General features: G+C 43.5%; 2 protein-coding genes across 3 annotated transcripts in view; one reads left to right on the top strand and one right to left on the bottom strand.

The window, feature by feature from the left end:
- RUVBL2 (RuvB like AAA ATPase 2) overlaps positions 1–18,658 on the bottom strand; it is a 615,067-nt gene that overhangs the window by 219,274 nt on the left and 377,135 nt on the right. The gene's annotated exons all lie outside the window — the stretch shown is intronic.
- MYBPC2 (myosin binding protein C2) overlaps positions 1–18,658 on the top strand; it is a 116,540-nt gene that overhangs the window by 54,587 nt on the left and 43,295 nt on the right. For both annotated transcript variants that reach the window (XM_070767283.1, XM_070767282.1), the window contains exons 5-12: positions 684–761; positions 2,289–2,437; positions 5,394–5,511; positions 6,528–6,576; positions 14,027–14,086; positions 15,191–15,402; positions 16,409–16,541; positions 16,693–16,817. In XM_070767283.1, coding sequence (XP_070623384.1) covers positions 684–761; positions 2,289–2,437; positions 5,394–5,511; positions 6,528–6,576; positions 14,027–14,086; positions 15,191–15,402; positions 16,409–16,541; positions 16,693–16,817 — 924 coding nt within the window. The remainder of the gene's footprint in view (positions 1–683; positions 762–2,288; positions 2,438–5,393; positions 5,512–6,527; positions 6,577–14,026; positions 14,087–15,190; positions 15,403–16,408; positions 16,542–16,692; positions 16,818–18,658) is intronic.

Genomic DNA, 18,658 nt, shown 5'->3' on the forward strand with positions numbered 1-18,658 from the left:
ATACATTGATTCAGAGGTTTCAGAATCCACAGCTATTTGCTTTGGCAGAGTTGACCAAAGTTAATTCTTCTCCATCCAGGTCTTCACAAGCCTGGAGATACTAGGGACTTCAATGATATCATTTGCTGATTCATAGTAGAGTCATATAGTTCATGTTTTTGGATTACTTCATCCAAAAGGTCAAATATAAGTGGAGAGAGATTGAAGTCTTGTAGAATAGGCCCACACACTTCGATGTCTTCTTTGCTACCACCAGGACTTGGAGAAAGGAAAAGAACCACCACGATATCATGCCTCCTACTTTCTATACCTTGAGCTGGTCCAGAAAGATTCCATAATTCAAACTACATATTGAAATCAAAGAATCTCTGATGCTTAACATTCTGGTGTTAGCTCTATTTTTATCAAATCTTATCTATAATAAACTTGGCTCCCTCACCCACCCCTAATTTTGAAGTAAAATATTTTGGAGAGAAAATCATATCAACTATAAGCAGGACATGGAATACTTTTTATAGAGGACTCTCTTAAATGATGCTCTTGATAACCTGTCCTTCCTCCGTAGAACTTAAATGCAATGATAATACTTTCTCCTGCTTTGCTATATATCCTAGACCTAGAACTTCCAATCACCCCATGCACTTTTTGTTCTTTATTCATCACTTTACTCTTTTCTTCCCCAGTGGAAGAGAAAGGGGATCCCTCTACAGAATCAGAAGGAGTCTTCATCAAGAAGCCAGAAAATGTGCTAATACATTGCGGTAAATAGCAAAGTAGAAATGCAGAAGATCCATGCATATTCTAAATTCTAGTGATATTTACATGAACTTTAAAAAATCTTATCATTTTGTTGTGCATCATATTTTACTTAAAGATCCCCTCCCCTCTCCTCTCCTCTCCTTTCTTCTCCTCTCCAGTCCTTCCCTCCTCTCCTCTCCTTTCCTCTCCTCTCCTCTCCAGTCCTCTCCTCTCCTTTCTTCTCCTCTCCAGTCCTCCCCTCCTCTCCTCTCCAGTCTTCTCCTCTCCTTTCTTCTCCTCTCCAGTCCTCCTCTCCGCTCCTCTCCTCTCCAGTCCTCTCCTCTCCTTTCTTCTCCTCTCCAGTCCTCCCCTCCTCTCCTCTCCAGTCCTCTCCTCTCCTTTCTTCTCCTCTCCAGTCCTTCCCTCCTCTCCTCTCCTTTCTTCTCCTCTCCAGTCCTCCTCTCCTCTCCTCTCCTCTCCTTTCTTCTCCTCTCCAGTCCTCCTCTCCTCTCCTTTCCTCTCCTCTCCTTTCTTCTCCTCTCCAGTCCTTCCCTCCTCTCCTTTCCTCTCCTCTCCTCTCCAGTCCTCTCCTCTCCTTTCTTCTCCTCTCCAGTCCTACTCTCCTCTCCTCTCCAGTCCTCTCCTCTCCTTTCTTCTCCTCTCCAGTCCTCCCCTCCTCTCCTCTCCTCTCCAGTCCTCTCCTCTCCTTTCTTCTCCTCTCCAGTCCTCCCCTCCTCTCCTCTCCTCTCCAGTCCTCTCCTCTCCTTTCTTCTCCTCTCCAGTCCTTCCCTCCTCTCCTTTCCTTTCCTCTCCTCTCCAGTCCTCTCCTCTCCTTTCTTCTCCTCTCCAGTCCTCCTCTCCTCTCCTCTCCTCTCCAGTCCTCTCCTCTCCTTTCTTCTCCTCTCCAGTCCTCCTCTCCTCTCCTCTCCTCTCCTTTCCTCTCCTCTCCTCCCCTCCCCTCCCTCCTCTCACATGCCTCCCACCAGCCAGCGGGTCTTTAGGTCTCTGCTGTGCATGCATGGGACGAGTAGTGGGCTCACATGAACTGCATGCGCTTTGGGCACTCGGTGCCTAAAAGGTTTGCCATCACTGAACCAGAACATCTCCCTGAAGCTAACTACCAGGGGTGGGCTACTCCCCGAGCTGGGTGGGGGGAACGCAGTAGGGTAGTGAAAATAGAGCTCCACCCCAGAGCACCCAGTTTGCACTGAAAGATGTTGAAAGAAAATGCGAGGCGTCCTGCATAAGCCACGTCCACAGTGTGGTAGTAAAATTTTTGGTAGCCCTTCACTGCTAACAAAACCCTCAGCAAGGTTGACCTGAAACCTCACCATCCTCAGCCACCACAACTAATAGATGTGTAGTCTAAGAATGCTAGGATTTGTAGTCCAGCACATTTAGAATACCTGTAATTTCATTTCCTTGGGGGTTTCAGAGAAAGTCCATCTTTTCCTAGAAGTTTAATTGCCTTGAGTTCGATTAATAGGATAACAAAGTGCCTATTTAGATAGAGAAACAAGTATTCTGACTCCGATGTCTCCTTTCTATAGGCAGTGATGTGTCTGTCTGTGTACAGTTGAATGGGGCTAAGCTCCCCTGCAAACCTTCCATCAAGTGGTTCAAGGGGAAGTGGCTGGAGTTGGGCATTAAGAGCGGACTACGGTTCCAGTTCAAAGAAGACTTTGACAAGGCGAAAAATGTGAGCCCTTGTAGAAAAGGAGGCTAGAAGAGATACAGATGTCTGTCCTCTCAAAATACAGAATATTGCACTGTTAAAAGTACTGTACTCTAACTCAGTGATTTTCAACCTTTTTTGAGTCACGGCACATTTTTTACATTTACAAAACCCTGGGGCACATTGAGGGGGGGGGCGGCTAAAAAAAGTTTGGACAAAAATATTTCTCTCTTCCTCCCTTTCGCTCTATTTCTCTCTCCCTCCTTCTTTCTCTCCCTTCTTTTTTTCTCTCTCCATCCCTCTTTCTCTCTTCCTTCCTTCCTTCCTCTCTTTTTTGCTCTCTTTCTCCCTCGCTCCCTCCCTCCCTCTATGTCTTTCTCTCTCCCACCTCCCCTCCCTCTCTCTCTCTCTCTTTCTCTCTCTCTCTCTCTTGCTCTCTCCCTTGCTTTCTTTCTCTCTCTTGTTCTCCTTCTCTCTTTCTTTCTTACTCTCTCTCTCTTTCTCTCTCTCTCTTGCTTTCTTGCTCTCTCTCTTGCTTTCTTTCTCTCTCTCATTTTCTTTTTCTCTCTCTTGCTTTCTTTCTTTCTCTCTCTCTCTCTTGCTTTCTCGCTTTCTCTTGCTTTCTCTCTCTCTCTCTTTCTTTCTTTCTCTCTTGTTTTCTTTCTCTCTCTCTCTCTTTCTTTCTTTCTTTCTTTCTTTCTCTCTCTCTCTCTCTCTTGTTTTCTTTCTCTCTCTGAGCTTCGCGGCAAACCTGACCATGTCTCACGGCACACTAGTGTGCCGCGGCACACTGGTTGAAAAACACTGCTCTAACTACCATGACTTATTTCAAAAGGATACCGTGAAATATGTTTTTCAATAGCAGTAGAGAATTCTGCCAAAGCACAATTCCAAGGCTAAGCCTGATTTGGCTCATAAATATGTGTCCTTTTCCCAAACTCATCACTTTTCAGTTTGATATTTTATATAAGTCCACATCTTACAGTCATTTGTTTAGTGATTATTCAGTGTTACAAAGATGCTTTAAAAAGGGGGTTACAACTGGTCATAACACTTAATGATGTCATCACAGACATATAATCAAAACGTTGCTTCCTTGAGAGCTGGCAGATATTTATTTATTTTATTTATTAATTGGATTAATTGGATTTACAAGTATTTCAGCATCCTGCGGTCAACATTTGTGACCTTCCCAGTCAGTGTCTGACAAGCAAAGTCAATGATGGAAGCCAGGTTGACATGACCACATGATTCATTTAACAATTGTAGTGATTCACTTAATAACTTTGAAAAAACAGGGCATGAGTCACTTAATAATTATCTGACTGAGCGATGGAAATTCTGATTCCAATTGCAGTCATAAGTCAAAAACCACCTTTGGTACATTTTGAAGAACTTGTAGAATCGTGATGGCGAACCTATGGCAAGCGTGCCAAAATTGTCATGCGGAGCTCTCTTTGCAAGGATGCGAGCCGTTGACCAGCTCAGCTCCACTGTGCATATTCCAGTGCCTCCCACCAGCCAGCTAATTTTTGTGCCAGACAAGATCAGGCGTTTTCCTCACTTTTTGCCACTTGTGCCTCCCCAGATCTCTGGAGATTCCATCCCAGCGTTGTTTGGCCATGCAAGGCTTTCACTGCCTCCCAGCTTCATTTGCTGGAAGAAGGCTTTCCCCCCCAGCTCCATTTGGGGAAAGAGGCTTTCCTCCCTTCCAGCATTTGCTTTCTTATTTCCCTAATTCACGCTAAGAAAAACGCTACTCTGCTGCTTTTAAAAACAAGCTATGAGGAGGGAGGGAAAATCGGATTGGAGAAACTTGCCATACACAACACTTCTGGGTGACTTGACTGTAAAAAATATGACTTCAGTAACCGAGTTGTCGAAGCATGGAACTCATTACCGGACTCCATAGTGTCATCCCCAAACCCCCAACACTTTACCCTTATATTATTTACGGTTGATCTATCCAGATTCCTAAGAGGTCAGTAAGGGGCGAGTACAAGTGCACTAGAGTGCCTTCTGTCCCCTGTCCTATTGCTCTCCTATATCTCCTATACCTTTCTTCTATTCCTATCTCTTCTTCTATTCTTTCATTGATATGTTCTATTACTATACCTTCTTTTCTATTATTTCTTAGATATATTTTACTATGAGTATATCCTCTATAACCTTCATCATGCATTTTACTATGTGTATATAGATATATACCCACTAAAACCCTCATTGTGTATTGGACAAAATAAATAAATAAAATAAATAAATAAATAATAAACTGTTGGAGAAATTTGCTGGCTGACACTTGTGACAATATAAAAGTATTCACACACATATGTATAAGTTGAATTAAAGAGTAATCAGCTCTTCAGAAACAGTTTCTTAAACTCTTGGGAATATCTTGAGACTTCTAAAATGGGTGAAGCAGAAATCTAAACATATCTGAAAATATCCTTAATTTCAAACATTCTAAGCTGATTTAAACATTTTGAGATTTAACTGCTTAAAGACACTTAAAGCAGACCAGTTTTGGTAAACATCTAAACTCAAATATTTGCCAAACTAACAGGAACAAGCACAATGAAGGGGAAAAATTGGGGTAACATATTGATAATATCTTAATACTTTTGTGTCTGTTGTAAATCTTGCTCCCCCCCAATTTCTTTACTACCTATTGACCCCCCCCTTTTATTATTTTTTTTACTGAACAAAGCCTGATTTGGAAAACAATAAATAAAGATCGGTTGGAGAATTGCAAAATTGGATATCTTAATTCCAGTAGTTCATTTTATGCTAATGTTGTCTTTCTCTTTGAACTACACTTTTCACATCCTATTGAATCTCCTTAACTCCCATTAACACCAACAGAATACAGAGAATAGAGAGATGCTGGTTTCTAGTTCAGAATTATTACATGTCAGTCATATAGTGGAAATAAAAATAGCTACTAATAAACGTTGTGCTTATGTTTTGTTTATTCTCAAAGATTTACTCCTATGAGCTGAAAATTGAGAAAGTAGTAATTGGAGACCGAGGTGACTATCGCATTGAGGTGACAGCCAAGGACTTTTTTGACAGCTGTGTCTTCAACATTGATGCAGAAGGTACTACTATGTTCACGCTGTTTGCTAATCTCCAGATCTAAATCAAAGAAAAATCCTACAAAGTTTGTATAATGTTCTTTGCTCACAGAGATAAATGATGTTCATACAATTCTTTAAGTCAGTAAGTGGCTTTTCTTTCAAAAGAAACTGGACATTCTAGCTTTGCTAGAAGGCACTTCTCATCCAAGAAACTTATTCAGTTCTGACTGAATGGTGGAGAATAATTCAAATATTCATTAGCCCTCTTTCTAATGTAAAAAAATTAGGTAGAATTTATACAACATGGTTTTGGCTAAAGTTCAGTTAAGTAGTCTGTGGTTTGGTGAGTATCTGTGGAGATTCATAGGGTCACCCCTACACCATTTTAAGGGTGTTCATCCCAAAGTACATAGCTAAATGTCTATGGATATTTGAAAGAAAGCATTTTTGAGACAATCATGATGTGGATGACTGAGAATCTCCATAGATTTTACTGAGCCACAGACTAACTAAAAGAAATTTAGTCAAGTCCTATGTTGTACAAATTCAGCCTAATTGCCTTCATTCACATCGAATGTCCTTTGGAGTCTATATTCCACCAAATAGTTTTTATACTGGTCAAGATTAATTTACCAGATTAATATTAATAATGGTGATTTTTTGGGGGTGACTGTTACCCCGTCTGGAATTTTAGTCCTAAATGATATTTTATCATTCCTTTACTTATCTCTCTGGATGACATATGTTTGCTTGGTTATTAATCCTTAGCTAATATTACTATGCACGGTTATTCTTAGCAAAAATATGTCTTTATTTTAGACAACAATTATTTCCTTCATAATTTCTTTCCTAATAAGTTGTTTTCCCATATCTATCTCCATTAACTCCCTTATTCCTTTAAATCTTTGTTTATTTGTATTTATTTATTTATTAAATGTATATGCTGCCCATCTATCTATCCAGACAGACTCTGCAGCTTACAGTAGAATAAAAGCATAAATATAAAATAATTAAAGCATTGTTATCTTCTCCTCTAGCACCAAGAACAGAAGAAAGTGGCAATATTTTAGAAACATTCAAACGTTCGTAAGTACCCATGGTTTCAGCACAGGCGAATCCCTTACTTGGAAAAACCCACCTCCATTTAATTATTCTGGTTCTGTGAAACTACAGCTTGCATAGTCCCGTCTCCGCAGCTCTACAGCTAAACCTGACAAATACGGGGGTGATGATGGCAGGCAGCGATCATGAAAACAATTCCAAAATCAAATCACAATGAGACAAAAGAATGTGCAAGTTTATTGCCTTGGACGGGAAATGAACACTCGGACACCAAGCTGGGTAAAATGGGTCACTTTATTAAATATTAACAGAAAGACCTGCAGGGGTCGCTAAATGGGGCGGAGTTTCCTGAACACAACATACTTGGGCAACTCAAATGGGCGTTACTCCATGCCTGGTCAGGGTGAGGCATGCTCCGCCTACTCCCGACCAGTAAGCCACGCCCAGCATGTGGGAGGGCTCGCCTTGCATGACCCGGAACCGGAAATGACGTAGGTGAGCCCCAAGGGCACCCCCTTTACACCTCTCTGTCCGTGGAGGAAGCATGAGTTGTGCAATGGGGGTGCCAATCATCTTACAAAAGATGCCCAAAGGAGAACACACAGTTGCTACTGATACCCTTTCCGCCCCGTTTCTGCCATATAGTGACCAAGAATATAAACATCAAATTGCTGAATCAGAACCTATTTACATACAGATGCACCCCATAACCACAAATCCTTACCCTCGTCCAGGATGGAGTAGGCGAAAAACAATCCGTAGCAAATGCCCAAAGATTGCAAAAATTCCTACTCGGCCCCTACCAGGCGACCTATAAAAAAACATCCTGGATTGAGCGGAGGGTGGGTGGGTGTCCGTTCTGCGGCGAGCTCGGGGGGCAAGAGAAGCCGGGGGGGGCAAGCAAACCCTGATAAAGGGCACACGCCCCGCCCCCTCGGCTTTCCCAGAATGCCCGAGCGGCCGCTGATTGCTCTGGGGCGTTCCCGCGCTAACGCGGGGAACGCCCCACAGCTGATGGGGGGAGCCGAGTTGCTTCCCGCCATTGGCAATTTTCGTCCAGGCGTTATTTCGCCTGGCCTCTCATTTGCCTTGGACGGGAAATGAACACTCGGACACCAAGCTGGGTAAAATGGGTCACTTTATTAAATATTAACAGAAAGACCTGCAGGGGTCGCTAAATGGGGCGGAGTTTCCTGAACACAACATACTTGGGCAACTCAAATGGGCGTTACTCCATGCCTGGTCAGGGTGAGGCATGCTCCGCCTACTCCCGACCAGTAAGCCACGCCCAGCATGTGGGAGGGCTCGCCTTGCATGACCCGGAACCGGAAATGACGTAGGTGAGCCCCAAGGGCACCCCCTTTACACCTCTCTGTCCGTGGAGGAAGCATGAGTTGTGCAATGGGGGTGCCAATCATCTTACAAAAGATGCCCAAAGGAGAACACACAGTTGCTACTGATACCCTTTCCGCCCCGTTTCTGCCACAGCAGGGGGTCAGATCTCTATCTTGGCCCCCTGCTCCCCGCCTAAGCCTGCCCCAGCTCACGCAGGCACCACTGCAGGTCTGTGTAAAAATTGCCACTCCTGACATCTTCCTAAATTGACCCAGTGACAGCTAGGGGGGGTTTAAAAACACATGCCCGTGTGTCTGATCACTTTGCCTCCCCCTGCCATGTTAACCCATAACCTGGTCCCGTCAACAGCTGTTGGTGTGACGGCAACTCCGCATCCCCTCCATGTGGGGGTATCAGAACCATACACCAGAACCACACACCACGGCCGTAGGCCCCGTACGACCGGTGGTTCACCATGACATGACATCACTGTGCCAAGTCCTTCACCGACACCAGGTCGTTGCCACCCGTGTGCAAGACCAACAATCTGTTCCATATGCTCTGCAAGCCCCGGGGGACTGCCACGACTTGACGCCACTGGGCCAAGTCCTTCACCGACACCAGGTCGTTGCCACCCGTGTGCAAGACCAACAATCTGTTCCATATGCTCTGCAAGCCCCGGGGGACTGCCACGACTTGACGCCACTGGGCCAAGTCCTTCACCACCACCAGGTCGTTGCCACCCGTGTGCAACACCAACAATCTGGGTCCGGCCCATCACTGCTCCCGACTTTTCACAACGGAAAAGACCCGTCTCAAACGAAGACCTCCGAGCTCAAGCCTTTCCGCTGAAGCCCCAGCGACTCAGCAACCTCCACATTCCTGAAGATAATGTTGCAGCTCAATGTTCAGCCACCAAGCCACGCTGTGGCTGCCGTTCACTACTGTGGGCAACGGAAGGGCAGCTCCTTCGCACTTCGCACGTAACAAAGTGGAGCAGGGCCAGGACCTAGAGAAACGATAAGGATACAAAGACAGTGTTAGCCACCCGATCCCAAGAGTGTTTGTACTCAGGTGCTCTGAATCTACTTTATGAAAGCCACTGACTTCCATCTGCCACCGGATTCATTACTTTGCTGAGAACTTGTTGAAACCTGCATTCAGTATTGTTGAGGGAATACCACCCGATATCTTGCCGATCCTCCTGTAACGGCCCCTAACTGTTATTTTAAAAGGCACCCTTCCCTGGCTTCATCGCTTTACTTGCACTGAGTCCATCATACCCCGGCATATATCCTTGTTTGATATACCAGGCCAGTGATCAATCCACCATCTGTGTTATTGGTCAGCCACCATGTGTAACCAACGCGGCTGCCGCAGCCGCTATTTAACATCAGTTTGCTGGCACAGGGAACCTTGCATGATCCACTACTATGAGATCATGACAGCACCTTGCAGACCTACCATGTCCCAAAGGCCATTTTTATGGCTGTCGTGTGAAACAGCCTCGCCTCGTTGGGTGAGGATCTGGGTCTCATCCAATGCCCGTTGCCCCTGAAACTGGGCAATGTATAGCAGCTTACTAATTTCTCCCCAATCTGAGTCCTTTCCTTGGACCATCTCTTGGTCATTCCCCCTATCCTCAAATAGTTTGACGCCGAGGTCTTTTGTTAGGAGAGCTAAGCCTACCTGTTGCCCCTACATGATGGCATGTAACCATGTGGTCCAACCTGCATTCCTTTGCTTGAGCGATGGCGCCGTCCCCCAATTCTGGGTACCCTGCGCCCCAGCCTATGCCATGTGGCTGCCAACCGCCTGCCCATGCACACATACTCCCTGTTAACAGACTGGGCCTCCTGTTGCTGGCTCGCTTCACTCCACTGATGGGCCAGCTGTACACCATAGTCGCAGTCCCATGTTCCTGTATTCCTCTCAGGAAATCATAATACTCTTCCTCCAGCATTAAAATGCCAGGGGGATTAGCCAATATGTTCCGTGGCCTTGCTTGCTAACCCAGGGAGTAAAATAATTGCAAGAAATTTATGAAGATAAGCAAAGGCCCATGCCAATGCTTTCTTTACCGTTAGCGCATGGATTAGCTTTACCAACATGACTTAATCAATATAACCATAATATTAATGGTACCATCCTGGCACCACGACTTCAATATTGTTTATGATAATAGCATTTTCTGAATTATTCATTAAAAACAATTAATATAATGCTTAATACTTATATTAAGCTTAAAATCAACTTGCTTAGTGTTCTTGCAAGCCCCCCATTCCGGTAAGTGACTATACCATTTCTTATGAAAAACTAAAGGGGCTGAGATAAGCCGACTAATTTATTTATTTATTTATTCGATTTTTATGCCGCCCTTCTCCTTATACTCATGGTGGCTTACAACATGTTAGCAATAGCACTTTTAAACAGAGCCAGGCTATTGCCCCCTCAATCCGGTTCCTCATTGTCTTACTCATGAGAGGATTAGCCAGAATTTGGGAGATTTCCAACCTTCAGCATGGTAATGACATGGGGATCTGCAGGCTGTAGTTATGGTATTAATAGTATCTTTCAGTTTTGCTTGTCCAGAAAAGGGGGGCTTGCTACCAACTGCACCCGTACTGTTGTAGCCTCCAGTACAATAACTTCACATTTGGAAATGTGGCAAAATTCAGAATATTAGTAGCACCATTCAGGGAGACATAATGCCTTCCATGCGCAACTGCTCCAGGACCTGGCACATCATGATAATAATAATAATAATAATAACAATAATAAATACCCAGGAGCAAGCACATAAAAAACCCTGTTACCAAGTACTCCTTTAGTGCAGTACATCACTAGTTAAGTATGGCCATAAAATTAACAAAGATAATTCCTCAGGGCATATTTGACCAGGAGGATTGCCATTAAGCCAACTTGAAAGTGAAGAGGAAAACATACAAAAGTAAACCTCCGGCCTGATAACATGTATATATTCTCAACAAAAGCTTTAATAAACAAATTTTTCTATGTAAGGTGTAGAACATGTTTCACCTGCCATAACAGTTTATATTAACACTGTCACCCTTCTTAAAGCGTGAGAGCAATTATTTATTTATTTATTTAAAATTGAGGGTAAGGGCGAAGCGTGAGGCTATGTTTACTTACCGCCCAATAACCTAATTGCTATTTTCAATGTGATAAAGAAACATATGCCAGACCTGTCTGCCAAACAGCTTCTTAGGTCCCCATTCCACCGTGCTTCAAAGAAAGGCCAAGATATATTTCTGCACAGTGCTCTCGGTAGGAGATCCTTACATAGGAAGAAACAAACCCTTTTATATTCAGCAGCGTTGTTCCAAATGGAGTGCAGGGATATATGTTTGATAAAAGTGTAATAAAGATTAACAGTCTCCCAAGTAGCAGAAAGCCTTCGTCATTTGTTGTAGTGTTTCTGCTAAACCCGCTTATGAGCAGAAGCCAAGGTTTTAACTGCAAAGTTGCTGTCAGAAGCCAGCTAAGTTCCCTGAAGCTATGATGAACAAAAGGGGCAAAGGTCTATAGTAAAGCTACCGTCTTTTGATCACTAAAAGCCATTTTTCATTGACAAGGCAGTCTTTCCATAGACCCAGTTGCTCAAAACCCCTAACCTGGTTTCATGGCTACTATCCCTGATTGATATTGTCCCTCTTGTGAGAAAAAATGCCATAATAGGGCACCATTATCCACTGGGTATGAAAAAACTGTTAACAAATGGTAGTGAGACCGGGTTGCTGAAAAGCATTTCCGAATATGAAAGTTTTACTCCCGCTACCATTTCTATGTCCACCACATTGTGGCTCAATTATAAATCTTGTTCTAACCAGTGCTCAAAACCTAGTGGCTTGTTTGGCCTAAAGGGGGCCTTATTTGTCGCTAAAAATTGCCTTAAAGGAATGCTCACAGTGCCCTGTGGAATTGGTGGGGTGCGCAGAGGAGGGGGGATTTGCCCCACCAGCCCCGCTGTCATATCACAACCCATGTGTTGTGTCCCCCCAGTAAATTAGTTTAATTGCACATTAATTCATTTTAAGCGCACTCAATTCAAATATATTAACTTAATAAATTAAATCATTTTGATAATTCATTAAGCACAATCCATTCCCATGTACTGACTTAATAACCTAAATCCTATATATATATACATATCTATATATATATATATTGATCACTTTATGTTCAACTAATTCAAATATAATCATTTCAATAACTTAACTCTTTTTAATTCATTCCACTTAGGATCAATTCAAGTATACTAGCTTAAATTAAATTAGATCATTTTGATTCATTCATTTTATGCTCAATCAAAATCTACTGACTTAAATCGATTAAATTTTAATAATTTGATTCAAGCTCAATCAATTTCACTATACTGACTTAATAAATTAAATTGTTTTTACAAATCAGTTTATGCTAAACCACTTCAAGTGTACCAGTTTAAATAAATTAAATTGTCTGATACGTTCAGTTTATGCTCAATCACTCAAGTATACTGACTTAAATAAATTAAGTCATTTGATTCATTCCTTCTATGCTCAATCAATTCAAGTTTACCTGCTTAAATAAATTAAATCATTTTAATTTGTCCATTATTTTTCTTTTTTAAGCAATTCAAGTATACATGTACTTAACTTTACAAGATTGAAACATTTCAATTCCACCATTTTATGCTCAATCAAATCAAGTAAACCAACTTAAATAAATTAAGGCATTTAGGATGGATATATGTTTATCCCAGGCATCTTTAAATTCAGTTACTATGGATTTACCAGCCATGTCTGCAACATACCAATTATGGTGCACACATATATGTTGCTACCTTCTGTTACTTTTCTGGCGCTGGGTAACTTTTCCGATGTGTAAGAGCTTGACTCATTTACTTCTATATCTGGAATTAAATATCACTTGGAAGTTTGTTCCAAGCATCTACTATTCTTTCAGTAAAATAATATTTTCTCACATTGCTTCCGATCTTTCCTTCAACCAACCTCAGTTCACTTTCCTATTAAAATGCTTCCCTCCTGAATCTTTATTTAAGCCTTGAAAAAGTTACATGTATTAAATGCCTCATGTGCCTTCAGATATGGCTCTGAGTGTCACCTATGGCGCACGTGCCAGTTTCCCCATCATGATAACATTTACCTACTTTAATATATCTGACAACTTATTTACTGAATGTAACAGCTCATTTGCATACTTGGGAAATCATTCTTCTAGGTAAGTTGCAACTTAACATGAGGTGATAGCTTTGAAAGTTTCCAAAATGCTGCTAATACAGTATAATTATAAATTTAAAGTCTTACTTCACGGCAGCCTCCCAACGCGGCAGCCCCTCCCCCCCAGCGCCGCCCTGCACGCGGAACACAAACCACGTGGGGGAAGGGGGAAAAAAGGCCTCCCCGTTGCCGCTGCTCGCTCCTCAGCGCTCGCCTTAGTTGCCTGGCACCGAAACGCTCTGGCGCGTTGCCAGCTGGGCCGTCAGAGCCCTTGCTAACCTGCCCGGGCGGACCCACAGTCCCTGAAGCCGCGCTCCCAACAGGCAAGCCGGTAAAAAGCCCCTGCGTGCCCCGCTGCTACAAACAGAAGGTTGGGGAGGGGGTGTTGGGGCCGTCGGCCCACGCTAGCCATCTGACCACCTCCCCCTTTCCCCAAGCAAGCAAACCGGACGGGAAAAAGGGAATCTTCGAAGTTCCTGTAGGCGCCATCCTGCGCGCTGCCGGCAATGAAGAAGGAGCGGCGATCCAACGAAGGAGGCGATGTCCGTTCTGCGGCGAGCTCGGGGGGCAAGAGAAGCCGGGGGGGGCAAGCAAACCCTGATAAAGGGCACACGCCCCGCCCCCTCGGCTTTCCCAGAATGCCCGAGCGGCCGCTGATTGCTCTGGGGCGTTCCCGCGCTAACGCGGGGAACGCCCCACAGCTGATGGGGGGAGCCGAGTTGCTTCCCGCCATTGGCAATTTTCGTCCAGGCGTTATTTCGCCTGGCCTCTCATCTGTAGTTATCTCCAGAACTCTTCTTCAGATATTGCAAAAATCAGAAGATGAGAGGAAGCAAAAAGTTAAAAATTGCAATGCCTGGTACTTTGGAATGAAAAGTTCCCTGTTCTTTTCCTTTCAGTGGAGAAACCAAAAGTGATACTTCTGGAGAGCTGGATTTCACTGGCTTGCTTAAGAAAAGGTACAGTAAGTAAATATATTAGTAATGATGGGAGGCTTAACAGTAATCTCCTCTTTGCCTGAAAATAGATAACCAGCAGGGACAATCAGACTCTAGGGTAATATTTTTCAACTTTGGCAATTTTAAGGTATAGACTTCAACTCTCAGAATTTCCAAGCCAGCATTAGGCAGAAAAATACCTATTTATTTATTTTTATTTATTTAATTGGATTTGTATGCCACCCCTCTCCGAGGACTCGGGGCAGCTCACAGCATATATAAAACAGAACAATAATGTAATTCAATTAATACTACAATTTAAAAACAATTAAAAGAAAAAAATTAATCAAACAATTAACTTATTAACCAAACATTCAGCAGTGCACTTAATATCACTCTAGTGCACTTAAGGCATTCAGTGGTCAGGGGAAGATCTAAAAGTCCCAAGCCTGGCGGCAAATATGAGTTTTTAAGCACTTTCGGAAGGCAAGGAGGGAGGGGGCAGTGCGAATCTCTGGGGGGGGAGTTGATTCCAGAGAGCTGGGGCTCCCACAGAGAAGGCTCTACCCCTAGGTCCCGCCAACCGACATCGTTTGATCGATGGGACCCTAAGGAGGCCAACTCTGTGGGACCTCACCGGTCGCTGGGATTCGTGCGGCAGAAGGTATATTTAGGTATATGGTATATTGCCCCCAACCCCTTGCATTTTTTTGTCAAGCAATTTTTCTTTAAAATGGATGGTCTTAGATTTCCTGAAGATATGATAATAAAGGTTATGTAACAAAGGTTACATTTTTTATATAATTTCTTTTCAGCTTCTTGATGGTCAAATTTAAGATAAGTTTTATTTTGGAGAAATTTGGGAGAATTGGCTGCTTTAGTCCCCAATCTCTAGGCCATGGCCTACTACAAGGATATAGCTTATTCACAATTAGGTTGTGTGCTGACGCATACGTGCACAGCTCAACTCACATAAGGGGCAGACCAGCACACACGTGCAGCTCAATTTGTACAGCCCAGTTCCCCTCTCACCTCCCCACCCCCCAAGCCAGGCTTCCAAGCTGCAAAAGTTGGGGACAGCTGTTCCAAAGGACAGGCTCGAAAGCTTCCTCTTCCTCTTTGTAGAGAAGTACAAGTGCAGGAAGAAGAGAAGAAAAAGAAGAAAAAGAAGGACGATGACGATGATTTGGGGATTCCACCAGAGATCTGGGAGCTGCTTAAGGGTGTGACCAAGAAAAGCGAGTATGAGCGAATTGCCTTTGAGTACGGCATCACTGATCTGCGTGGCATGTTGAAAAGGCTCAAGAAAGCCAAGGTGGAGATCAAGAAAAGTGCAGGTATCAGAAGGGAGTAGACTGGGGGAGACTGAAATATAACTTATGTTTAATGCCAGTAGTTATGTGGTATGGTTCAGCATTTTGGGATCAAATATACATGCTTTTGTTTGTTTGTTTGTTTGTTTGTTTGTTTGTTTATGTATGTATGTATGTATGTATGTATGTATGTATGTATGTATGTATGTATTTACTTACTTACTTACTTACTTACTTACTTACTTACTTGCTTACTTACTTATTTATTTATTTATTTATTCCAATACACAATGAGGGTTTTAGTGGGTATATATCTATATACACATAGTAAAATACATGATGAAGGTTATAGAGGAGATACTCATAGTAAAATATATCTAAGAAATAATAGAAAAGAAGATATAGTAATAGAACATATCAATGAAAGAATAGAAGAAGAGATATAGGAATAGAAGAAAGGTATAGGAGATAGAGGCGAGCAATAGGACAGGGGACGGAAGGCACTCTAGTGCACTTGTACTCACCCCTTACTGACCTCTTAGGAATCTGGATAGGTCAACCGTAGATAATCTAAGGGTAAAGTGTTGGGGGTTTGGGGATGACACTATGGAGTCCGGTAATGAGTTCCACGCTTCCACAACTCGGTTACCGAAGTCATATTTTTTACAGTCAGGTTTAGAGCAGTTAATATTAAGTTTAAATCTGTTGTGTGCTCTTGTGTTGTTGTGGTTGAAGCTGAAGTAGTCGCCAACAGGCAGGACGTTGCAGCATATGATCTTGTGGGCAATACTTAGATCTTGTTTAAGGCGTCTTAGTTCTAAACTTTCTAGGCCCAGGATTAAAAGTCTAGTCTCGTAGGGTATTCTATTTCGAGTGGAGGAGTGAAGGGCTCTTCTGGTGAAGTATCTTTGGACATTATTATTATTATTATTATTATTATTATTATTATTATTATTATATATTGTCTCATTAGCCTTCACTTAGCCAAGAGCACAAAAGGGTGTCTATTCTCAATCTTCTTTTTGTGTAGCCTTCATTAAAAAACTGGACCCAGCCTATCAAGTTGACAAAGGCCATAAGATCAAGATGTGGGTGGAGTTGAGTGACCCTGACTTACCTCTCAAATGGATGAAAAATGGGCAAGTGATCAAGCCCAGTGGCAAGTAAGTCTGTAAGCAAAGAGGTGGTAAAGCCAGGATGCTGGTTATTCAAGTGGCTAGAAAATGAGAAAAATATATTGGGAGATAAGGGAAAGAATGTTATGGTTCCCTCTGGGTAGGTGAATGTTTTTTCCCCTTTCTTTCTTGTGGATAGGTACATCTTTGAAAACGTGGGTAAGAAACGTATCCTGACAATCACCAAGACAACACTGGCGGATGATGCAGCCTACGAATGTGTGTCTGGAGATGAGAAATCCTTCACAGAGGTCTTTGTAAAAGGTGAGGATGGAAGATGCATGCAAATATAATATAATTGGACATGGCCCTACATAGCTTAGGACGAGATTATTTTGGGGATGGTCTTCCGCCTCATGTATCCCAGCGGCCAGTTAGGTCTCACAAAGTCGGTCTTCTCCAGGTCCTGCCAGCCAGACAACGTTGACAGGCGGGGCCTAGGGGAAGAGACTTCTCTGTGGCGGCCCCGGCCCTCTGGAGTGAACTTCCTCTGGAGATACGTATTGCCCCCTCTCTCCTGGTCTTTTGTAAAGCTTTAAAAACCTACCTCTGCCGGCAGGCATGGGGGCCGTGAGTGATGAGACTGTCTCCAGCAGATACTAGATATGACTGGATTGGAGGAATGTGTGTGATTGTACATTGGGTCTTTGTTTTTAGTGAATTGATATAATTTTTAGAGTTATTTAGATTTCTTATACAGTAATACCTCGTCTTACGAACTTAATTGGTTCCGGGAGGAGGTTCATAAGGTGAAACGTTTGTAAGATGAAACAATGTTTCCCATAGGAATCAATGAAAAAGCCAATAATGCATGCAAGCCCATTAGGAAAATCCAAAACATTAAGGCTTAAAAAAAAAAGCGGGGGGGGGCAGACTAAGCTGAGGCAAACGGAGTGGGGGGAGGGACAGCGAGAGGTGGCAAGAGGTAGCGGTCCCAACGAAGCAAGGCAAAAAGAGCCTCTCTTGAGCTCCATGGGTCTTTCCCTCCTGTTTTTGCCCACCCCATTCTGCTCATTTTCCGCACACCTTTCTCCTCTCTTCAGCTCCATGGGTCCCTCCCGTTTTTGCCCACCCTGTCCTGCTCATTTTCCCCACACCTTTCTCCTCTCTTGAGCTCCATGAGTCCCTCCCATTTTTGCCCACCCTGTCCTACTCATCTTTCCCACACCTTTCTCCTCTCTTGAGCTCCATGAGTCCCTCCCGTTTTTGCCCACCCTGTCCTGCTCATCTTTCCCACACCTTTCTCCTCTCTTGAGCTCCATGAGTCCCTCCCGTTTTTGCCCACCCTGTCCTGCTCATTTTCCCCACACCTTTCTCCTCTTGAGCTCCATGAGTCCCTCCCATTTTTGCCCACCCTGTCCTACTCATCTTTCCCACACCTTTCTCCTCTCTTGAGCTCCATGAGTCCCTCCCGTTTTTGCCCACCCTGTCCTGCTCATCTTTCCCACACCTTTCTCCTCTCTTGAGCTCCATGAGTCCCTCCCGTTTTTGCCCACCCTGTCCTGCTCATTTTCCCCACACCTTTCTCCTCTTGAGCTCCATGAGTCCCTCCCGTTTTTGCCCACCCTGTCCTGCTCATTTTCCCCACACCTTTCTCCTCTTGAGCTCCATGAGTCTCTCCCATTTTTGCCCACCCTGCCCTGTTCATTTTCCTCACACCTTTCTCCTCTTGAGCTCCATGGGTCCCTCCCGCTTTTGCCCACCCCGTTCTGCTCATTTCTCCCACACCTTTCTCCTCTCTTGAGCTCCATGAGTCTTTTCCCTATGCAGTTTGGAAGGGGGGAGTTTGTCACTGGGATTCAAAGCAAAAATGAAGGGAATCGAGGAGCCTCCGGGAAATCCCGGCGGCTGCTCGGGTTCGTAAGGTGAAAATAGTTCGGAATAAGAGGCAAAAAAATCTTAAACACTGGGTTCGTATCATGAAAAGTTCGTATGAAGAGGGCTTCGTAAGACGAGGTATCACTGTATATTGTTGTATTTAATGTTGTATGCCGCCCTGAGTCGCCTTGAGAAGAACGGCATAGAAATCTAATAAATAAATAATAAATAAAATGTCCTCAGAGAAGGTGGCATATAAATCCAATTAAACGAACAAACAAAATGAC

This window comes from Erythrolamprus reginae, chromosome Z (genome assembly GCF_031021105.1).
Source record: "Erythrolamprus reginae isolate rEryReg1 chromosome Z, rEryReg1.hap1, whole genome shotgun sequence".
NCBI classification, from domain to species: domain Eukaryota; kingdom Metazoa; phylum Chordata; class Lepidosauria; order Squamata; family Dipsadidae; genus Erythrolamprus; species Erythrolamprus reginae.